Source organism: Papaver somniferum, chromosome 2 (assembly GCF_003573695.1).
Source record: "Papaver somniferum cultivar HN1 chromosome 2, ASM357369v1, whole genome shotgun sequence".
Classification (NCBI taxonomy): Eukaryota; Viridiplantae; Streptophyta; class Magnoliopsida; order Ranunculales; family Papaveraceae; genus Papaver; species Papaver somniferum.
The window spans coordinates 122,446,012-122,456,110 of NC_039359.1; the positions used below are offsets into that span (position 1 = coordinate 122,446,012).

Genomic DNA, 10,099 nt, shown 5'->3' on the forward strand with positions numbered 1-10,099 from the left:
ATTATAGACATTACTTCCAAGCAGTTGTCCATAAAAGACAACTCGTTGTTGTCTGACTGCATTCATGTCTTGGTAAGAACTAAGAACCAAGTTGGCCTAAATCAGTACGTTGTTGAAGTAAAACTAGGAGAGTTGTTTGCTTCCTTGGGGTGATTCAAAACTAAGCACTCTTCCCTGGTTTTATAGCTCAGCAACACCGTACCATCTAATGAGCCAGACTAGTAACTTTAATTTAGAGGACTAAATGACTAAATGACATGTTTTGAGTGTATGTAGTATGGTTCAGTCTGCATTGATCGATGACTCATTTTTTAATGGGTGTGGCCAAGATTAGGACGAGCGACAAGTGATTCGACGTGGAGCTGATTAGCGCTTAGGCCGATCGGCCTAACTTCCTTCATTTTCATAGTCAACTGATTATTTAAACCAACCAGCTGGCCTGTAAAACTTGGTGTTGGATGGTTTTTCCACAAGAATTAAAGGCTCTAATTCCAACCCATCAACTGCGGTCCCCCAGAACCAACATTCCATACTTCGCATTTGCTATTCTCCACGAATTTCACAAAATCTCCAAACCATGGTTAGAAAAGATCTCAAGATCTAGACTAATTGACATACGTTTTGTTTTGAGTTGAGTTGAGTCGATCGAGTCTTCTATTTCAGGGGCCCCAACTAAAGAAAATGATTGTTGCCAAAAGCATACAAAAGCTATAAAACCCACCGTCCAATTAAGCAAACACACAACGTGAAAAACCACAAGTCTCTCTGATCGATCTCCTCCTACTACCACTGAAATTATAGTTCAAAGAATTAACTCATTTTTCGGAATGGAGACTTCTAAGTTACAACTACTTTGTCCCACCAATCTTCAGCATAAGTTATTGGAGTTGTAAACCCTTACAATCCTGTGTGATTATGCCTTTGACTTTGGATGATAAACAACCAAGTTCCAGGGCCCATGCAATATTGTTAGGAAGGATATGAACCTATTCCATTAGGATATTCATCAATATACCTAGATCATGTCCTACTTCAGCTCTATCCATCTCTCTTTCTAGAATGTCTTCGTGAAATGACACTGAATCAAGAACTGTGTTAGACATGAAATTGTTGGTTTTGATTCTACGTAATCTTAAGCTAGGTGGACTAACAATAGTTGCTAGTTTTCTACTGTTTCATTAGGAGTCAGGACACTGGCGAGTCGACCTCAAGTCGAGTTTTCAAACTCCAAAAAACAAGAACAGTTTGTAAAGGAAAATCAGTTGACATTCTGATGAGCTTCTGCCAACAAGGCAACAAACCAAACGTTGAACTGATCTCCAATGTTGCATGGGACCTTTGGATGGATTCCAGTAAACCGGCCCTTAGCCATGAAAATTGGCTCAAGTGAAAACCACTTTCCAGTAGGCACTGAGAGGGAGGTGTTAACATTGATGTTCTCCACTCCAGCTCAAGGTGCAGCTCAGCAGCTCTTCCCAACGTATCCAGATCAGCTACGTACATGACAATGTTAAGTCTTGGCTCTAGTTGTCTCAAACTACCTCCTAGTATAATCACTAGGCTGATATCTTGGCACCTGTGGCTGCAATAACAATAACAGATAGGGAATGTGAAGCTTACACGTACTCTTCCAGAATTTTAAAAAAGAAGATACTAATCCACAAGTATGTAAAAGGCTGTGATTAATGGAAAGAGTGATTCTAGTTGGTTTTGGCCCACTTTCAGATCTAGCTAGGAAGCCAAATTGGAAAGAAAGAAAAAGAAAATTTGTGGGGTAGAAAAAGCACTAGACAGACCAAAATGTGGTGTGGTTCACAATTCCCATAACGAAACAAAATAAGCCCCTATCCATCCATCCACAAAGAAGAAAAGAAAAGAGAGTCCTGGTGAGATTATGAATGTGCCATGGGCAATGCATGTTCAAGATTCCTTCATGTTTCTCTTCTCTTACAATAATTTCCATTTCACTACTAAGCCCAATAATTCAAACTTAGATTAACTAATTCTGGCAACAAGCCTAGCTAGCTAGAAACTTCTATATATGCATCTTTCCTATAAACTTAATCAATATCCACCTTTATCAAAAACCACCTGTCTCTGTCTCTCGCTCGATCGATAGTGGAGGTCACTGTGAAGCGAAAAAGGATTCCATTTCTTCCCCTATATAATCAGATGCTCCCAGGACAGCTATGTTGTGACTTGAAGAGAGAAATATCACTCACACAAGAGGAAAAGAAGTATTCTTCCAAGTTTTTCTTAGTTTGCTCTTGACTTCTTAAGCTTACTTTTTCGATTGGACAGTATATTACAAGTACCAAAAAATGGTCAGTACTTTTCGTTAGTCTCTTCATTTATGAACGTCTCCCACTGTATCCATCAATACCATTGTTCAAGGAGAGAGACTTAATTTTATGATTTTAACTAACTTGATTATTGTTTCTCCAGGATGAGAAAATGAGTTGGGCGGTCTCGGACGCCGTCGACTTCAAAGGTTTCCCGGCTGACAGATCAAAAACAGGTGGTTGGGTGCCTGCAGCTTTAATATTAGGTACGGTCTTATCATTTTATTTATATTTAGCGCATATAAACTTCTAGCTAGTTAAGGTAAGGCTTTATCTGTCAATGGAAGTTTTAGACAACCGGAGCGGTATTCCGCCACCCATGAACTATCATACTGTTTTATAAACCATCACACTACAGTTCTACCGAGAAAAATATAATGGCAGTGTACCGATCAAAAACCTTAGTCGGGTTGTGTACAGTGAATTTTGGGTGTGGATAATAATTAGGCAAAATCGACCAAACAAAGATAATCACAAGGCAAATCAATTATTTTTCCAATGTTTTCCATTGATTAGAAAAGGACAGATACTCTTGCTGTAGCAACTAGTATTGTCGTCCAAAATCCAAATTGAACAACTCAAAAGGCCTTTGTTTATGGACCCATAAAGCATATTTTGCACAACAAAATCTCTTGAGGACCACCGAGATTCAGACAGTCCGGGTTTTATCTGAAGCATTATTATGATTTGATCTTTTCTTAAATTTTGCTTTTTGCATCATGCATTCACGTATTTCTGTGATTTGAGCTTTTAGATTTCTCAAAGTTAAGAAGATTCTTTGTTTAAAGCCATTAGTATGTTTTAATTGCACGTGAAATTTTTGGTTGGTATGATAAACACAAAAATCTCTATAAATTAATGAAACACTGACTGTTGAGGAAGCCCAATCATATCCACTGTAAAGGTAGAGCTAGGTGGGTATAAGTTGGTTAATTGTCTTCACTTGCCAACTGACTCCCAAAACTACGATATATTTCCAAAAAAAAAAAAAAGAATTGATTTTTTTTTTTTTTTGACTTTATCGTGTTCTTGGCCCTGGTTCGCCACTGGTCCAGGGGATACAAACTTCTCTCAAACTGCATGTCCTTTGTCCATTTTGCTCCGAGAAATATTCCCTGGCTGATTTGGTTGGATTTTGCATGATGCGGACAGGGATTGAAATCTGCGAGAGGCTATCAACAATGGGTATAGCTGTAAACTTGGTCACTTACTTGGGTAGAACCATGCATCTTCCGAGTACCACGTCGGCAAATATCGTGACTGATTTTATGGGGACTTCTTTTCTACTGTGTCTGCTCGGTGGATTCGTTGCAGATTCGTTCTTAGGCAGATACAAGACCATAGCCATCTTTACATTAGTCCAAATACTGGTAAATTCATTGTCTTTGGATGACTAATAACTAAATATTATACTAACAACTACGTGATTCTGATTGATATTGTTGATCCAATAGGGTACCGGAATGCTAGCATTCTCAACAAAACTGCCTGAACTACGTCCACCACCATGCGACTATTATTCCACGGCCAACAAAAAATGTACACCGGCGACTGGATTTCAAATGGGTATCCTATATCTCTCTTTGTACCTGATTGCGTTAGGCACCGGAGGTCTAAAATCGAGTGTATCGGGATTTGGAACGGATCAGTTCGACGAAAAAGATGAAAAAGAAAAATCTCAAATGGCTTTTTTCTTTAATAGGTTTTTCTTTCTCATCAGTGTTGGAACATTGCTAGCAGTGACAGTACTTGTATACATACAAGATGAAGTTGGCAGAAGTTGGGCTTACGGAATTTGTTCCGTTTCTATGTTGATAGCCGTCTTGATATTTTTATCAGGAACTAAAAGATATAGATTCAAGAAAAGCTCTGGAAGCCCTATTGTTCATATTTCTCAAGTCATTGTTGCTTCTATCAAGAAAAGAAAGCTTAATTTACCTTCTACTTTCAACTTATACGAAGATTTACCGGAGCAGAAGAGAATACAGCACACCAATCAATTCCGGTTAGTAATATATTCAGTAAGACTTTAAAGTAGAGTGATCCATATTTTTTTAATATTACTAAAACATTTTTAATTTCCAATGAATTGTAGTTGTCTGGACAAAGCTGCGATTGTTGTTGAGGGAGACTATGAGAAGATTGGATCATCTACAGTTCTGAATCCGTGGAAATTATGTTCAGTGACTAGAGTAGAGGAAGTGAAAATGATGACAAGTCTATTGCCAATTTGGGCAACTACTATTATATTTTGGACCACTTATGCACAAATGATAACTTTCTCGGTAGAACAAGCTTCAACAATGAAGAGATCTATTGGAAGTTTTCAAATTCCTGCTGGTTCGCTTACTGTCTTCTTTGTAGGAGCTATATTGATCACCCTTGCCGTAAATGATCGGATGATCATGCCTCTTATGAAGAAATGGCGAGGAGACCAAGGTATGGACTAGTTGAATACTTACAAATAATAAGTTAACTTAGTGTTCAAGTGTATATATATCTTACTGACTGTAACTTTTTCCTTGTTTTATTTAGGCTTTACAAACTTGCAGAGAATCTCCTTAGGCCTTATCTTGTCGATAGCAGGAATGGCGGTAGCATCAGTAGTAGAAGTAAAGCGTTTATCAGTAGCATCGAAATCTGTCAACAACACTTCAAAAGATTTACCAATTAGCGTTTTCCTTTTGATCCCACAGTTCTTCTTAGTAGGTTCTGGAGAAGCCTTCATGTACACTGGCCAGCTCGACTTTTTCATAACTAAATCACCAAAAGGAATGAAAACCATGAGTACTGGTTTATTTCTTACAACTCTATCATTCGGATTTTTCATCAGTAGTTTCTTGGTCTCAGTAGTACAAAAAGTTACTGGAAGTAGTGATGGGCATGGATGGTTAACTGATGATATTAACAATGGAAGGCTTGACCTCTTCTATGCACTTCTTGCTGTATTAAGTTTCGTCAACTTTGGAGCTTATCTTGTTTGCGCCATGTGGTTTAAATCAAATGAGAGACAGAACAGTGCTTTACAGATGAGCAGTATTATTTCCGGTCAAGGTACTGAAGCTGATGAAAAATGTTAAGCTGGATAAATGTTATTGAATGCATGCATTACATGGTTTATTCATCTTTTTTCGTTCTAGTGTATTTGGGTGTGTTGAAGTGGTATAATTCTGATGTAGAGTAAAATGCCAATCAATAGTGTGTTTCTGTTTGGTCTATGTTTCTTAGCTGTTCCAAGCTTCCAGGTTCCAGTTAAAGAGATCTCTAATGATTAAAATAATAGAAAATATTGTCCATCATCGCTTTCCTCGTTATATTTGTCACATATATATATATATATACTAGGTATCACCCCGGCCTACGGCCGGGAATCAACTTTTTTCAAGTTTTGTTTACTGGTTAGTCATCCTGTAATGAACAGAGTCATGTTTAGTCAGTCGGATCATAGTAGCTGGGACCTACGGCCCCGACCATGGATTAAAGAATCCAGAATCAAATATAGTCCCCGCAATAAAATTATCCGTGATTAGGTTAAAATCTAGAGGGTTGAACCTATAAAACAGACCTCCTGATATTTTGTTGACCTATCAAATTAGACGCGGTTACACCCTTAAATTCTATTTGAGCTTATAGGCGAGAGACTCAACCTTTTTCGAGTTTTGTTTACTGTTTTGTTAGCCAGTCAGTACCTTCACACGAAATTGTAATCAGATCGTAATAATCGGGGTCGTGTTTAGTTATTCTAGTCATAATAGCCGGGGCCTATGGCCCCGGCCATGAATTATAATCAAATATAATCCCGTATTAAAATTAGTCTTGATTAGGAAAAGCCCCGATATTTTGAAGGCTTGATCAAATTAGACTCGGTCCCTTAAATTTTCTTTGAGTAACGAAGAAGATAAACAATTACCTTTCTTTTTATTTTTTCGTTTGGCAGGCAGCAAAACCCCTAACAGTAAAAATTGTTTTACTGTATAAGGGATCCGCATTATAAAAAGAAAAACGCGCTAGAGTCCTCACTGATTTTATAGATTCATTCGTGGTTTGGCAATTGTTCTGAAAAAGAACTTCGGTTTCATTTTCACGGATTGCGGAGGGGTTAAATAGAGTCTCAAACTTCTTACAATAATTAGCTGCTTCATCCCCAGTAATTACATGTAGTTGTTTCTGGGTTGTACTGTAAGACACATTTCCCTGAGTGATCAATTAATTCGGAAATGAAATCATTAGTGAGTGGGCGCCCCACATTTGAACGTGAGATATACTTTTCAATCCATACTAGCGAATTAATAGCAAAGGGTACAAAACAGAGTTTATTGAATTATTAAAAAAAGCAAAACATAGACGCAGAGTGCATCTCATGAGTTAAATAAACCTATCGTAAGTAGTATAAAGTACGAATCATTATTCACTCCAAGATGGTCGGCAGTCACATAAGGAATCCTATATTCTTTCCTAATTTGGTGGTCGGGCAAAGCTAGGGTCAGACCCATGTCTAGCTTGAGATTAGGTTCGGCAAGGACCTTGACATAAATTACGTTGTCCAAAATAATTAAATCGCAAGGGATCAGACGGACGTCTATATAGGACATATAACGAATCAACCCGCACCGTGGGATGACAAAGTTAAGGATCGGATTTATCAGTCTACACACACCACTTCTTTTTATGAAGTACGCACAAAAATAGCCTCTTTCAAATTACTCTATAACACCTGCAGGCGGCTCATACCGCACCCTCCAATTAATTGAAAAAGACTAATTAATAGCATCATGCAGGGGTAGAAATTTATTGAAGGACTAGAGTCAAACTTGTGAGCTAGATTCCTAGCTAAAAAAATCCCATCCAAAAAAGAGAGAAGATTTAAGTGATATTCCTAGCTAATATGGTAGCTCCGAATGTCAGATCACTTGGTTCTTTGTAGACTGAAATGATTGGAATCTTTGACATTACCCGCCATTGGAATCGATTTTAAGGAATATTTTTTAAGCAACTTTAACGAAACGAATCTGCACCACCGTGATTGGAAGAAAATGAAGGATTAGTGTTCCCCCAAAGTTCAGGAAATGAAGTATACTCTATATGAACACCTACCATCACTGCTCCACGTTTACCTAGATCCTAAAGAGAAAGTAATTTTGAAGGGTTCCAAACACTTCGGTTGCTAGTAATACCACTAAAATATATTTTAAGGGTCTAGACTCTAGATTACTTTTACAGAGACTTTGTTGGCGGCTCATGTTTGGAATAAAAACTAATTGATCCTGAATAGTTCTATGGGGTCAGATACTAATCATAAGACTAGCTTATTTTTACGAAGCTGTTAACCCTTTTTCTTTTTCATTTTTGTGGCAAAAGAGGCAAAGGAAAAAAAAATCAGTTTAATCTTAGATTCATTCTATCAATCAAGACCTATGAATTCCACCAAAATTTTCTTTTGATATACAATAGATATATGGGAAAAACGATGGTCGTTAAAAGGCAAGCTGAAATAGGTACAGGAAAAGCTAATTTGAGTCAATAATATTTGACTTTGTGTCGATTAGGGGAAAGCTAGAAATTACTTGTTTATAAAATATATATATATGCTTCAAAAAAAAAAAAAAAAGTTTATAGATACAATACCTCTATCTAAGAATAGTCATAGAGCCCTTGTAAAAAAAAATCTTATAGAGAGATTATTCTTATAGCGGGAGAAATCATGGTTTTTTCTTATCGGTAGATTAAGAATTTGGCGCTGACGAATAACTTTACCACTGTATTACAGTGACACCGACAAGAGAGAAATAATGGGTAATTTTATATGTATGCTATCCATACAAGGTTGAACCAAATTTTCTTTAGAGTCCACACGACAATGAATTTGAATCCAATATTTTGATAATATGTTTCTCTTATATGATAGTAACAATTACAGTCAATACAACAAAACTACAACATATATTATCCCCCTAAAATTGAACTGTTTGTAGTTTGTGAAAGCTGAAGCTTGTCCTTGGGCTCTGAAATCGTGTCCATGAAGGCCATAAGTGAAGATATCAGCAACCTATTCAATCAATATCAGCAACCTATTCATTCGCAGAGATGTAAGAAACATTTAGAAACTTAACCTGTACAAGCGCCCTACCAAAGTGAAAATAAAGTGTCATATGCTTTATTTTGTTGTTGAACACATGATTTGAAGCAGAGGATAGAGACTTCTCATATTATATTGTCACAATGTAGAGTAGGTGGTGCTGGTAGAAAAACATGCAAGTTCTGAACAATTGACATAGCCAAACAACTTCAGCGGCAGTATTAACAGGAGCCATATACCCTGCTTCAGTACTAGATCTTGTAACAATGGATTGTTTCTTTGCACTCCATGATACATGATTATGGCAACAACAAAAAAGAAAGCTCCCTCTGTTTTTAAAAAAGAGATACTATCACTTTTTTCAACTTGGCCTATTTTAAGGCTAAAATGAAATGTGATAGTATCTCTTTTTTAACCCACTTGTGGATCTCCTGTCATCTGCACCATTAAATTCATGCATGGTTTGAAGCCCTTTTAAAAAGAATAATTCATGATCAATAGTACCATTAATATACCCTCTTAGCAGTACAAAAATTAGTGGTTGTGGGTTCATGCATGAATTGGCATATTTGGTTGTGTATTCGGTAGAATTATTTAGTAACTCACCATCACGAAGTAGAAGCTGGAGAGGAACAACACTTAGCACCCACCATATGAGTCTTGTCATATTTGGTTTGACAAAAAAGAAAGCCGAGAATCATTCTTTCGGATTCCAATCCTAAGAAGTATAAAAGTGCATCCAAATTCTTATGTTATTTTTTTCTGTGTGTTTATCTTTATAATTGAAATATCAAAGATAGTACGTTAAAAATAATATAAACATTTGTTAAGCATAAAAGACTGTATAGAACCTACAAGATTTATCCTTAAGAACTCGTATCTTGAAAGAAAGATTACAAGACTTGTTCTTATTGGTTCGTATTGCAGTTCGGGTACATATATACTAGGGTATTACTTGGGTATTGATTTCTGAGATTGTCCAAGTTAAATTTGTCTTCATATCAGGTAGGATCTTTATTGTTGATATGTGCTACTGATTGTAACAAGTTTGTCCATCCAGATTTCCGAATTAAAATTTGTTGATGTATTTGATACCCATTTTTTTTAATAACGGACTAAACATATTAGGCGAATATTAGTGACAACTTCTAAAATTTTGATTTGTTTTGAGTTTTGTGAAATTTAATTTGGTAATGTATTCGGTACCTTTTTTTTCAATAACAGACTTCTAAGGGACTATTAGGGACAATTTTAAATTTTGATTTGTTATGAGTTTTATGAAATTTTACCGTGGATCAAACTGTCGGAGGAATCGATACTTTGACATACTGTACACAATATGGAAGAAGGACTAGCAATCACATACCGCCAAAATCCAAGCAGAAGAATCTCTAATGAGACTTATGGCTTAGTTTAGTTGTGGTACACCCCAAAGAGATACTCTCCTTGTTGGAGCTTTAGGGATGGTTAGGCCCAATACTTAAGACTTATGGTTCGGTACGTGGCTACTACGTGCGCGTGCCACTATCAAACATGCCTTGCCGCAAAAGTGGACAAACTTGCACTTCGGGTTTTAGTCTTCAGACATAATCTTTTGACATCATATCATACCCATTGTTGTCCGGATGGATGTGCTCAATTAATATGCAATATCTTCCCATCAAAACTTCGTGAATCCACT

The 10,099-nt window shown here is 36.8% G+C and overlaps 1 protein-coding gene across 1 annotated transcript; it reads left to right on the forward strand.

Moving 5' to 3' along the window:
• The first annotated feature begins 1,808 nt into the window (after positions 1 to 1,808).
• On the forward strand, positions 1,809 to 5,641 carry LOC113348995 (protein NRT1/ PTR FAMILY 6.2-like). The gene is made up of 6 exons (XM_026592915.1): positions 1,809 to 2,324; positions 2,446 to 2,548; positions 3,495 to 3,712; positions 3,797 to 4,347; positions 4,438 to 4,781; positions 4,878 to 5,641. The coding sequence occupies exons 1-6, from the start codon at positions 2,322 to 2,324 to the stop codon at positions 5,420 to 5,422; spliced, it is 1,764 nt and encodes a 587-aa protein (XP_026448700.1). The 5' UTR covers positions 1,809 to 2,321; the 3' UTR covers positions 5,423 to 5,641.
• The last annotated feature ends 4,458 nt before the right edge of the window (positions 5,642 to 10,099 follow it).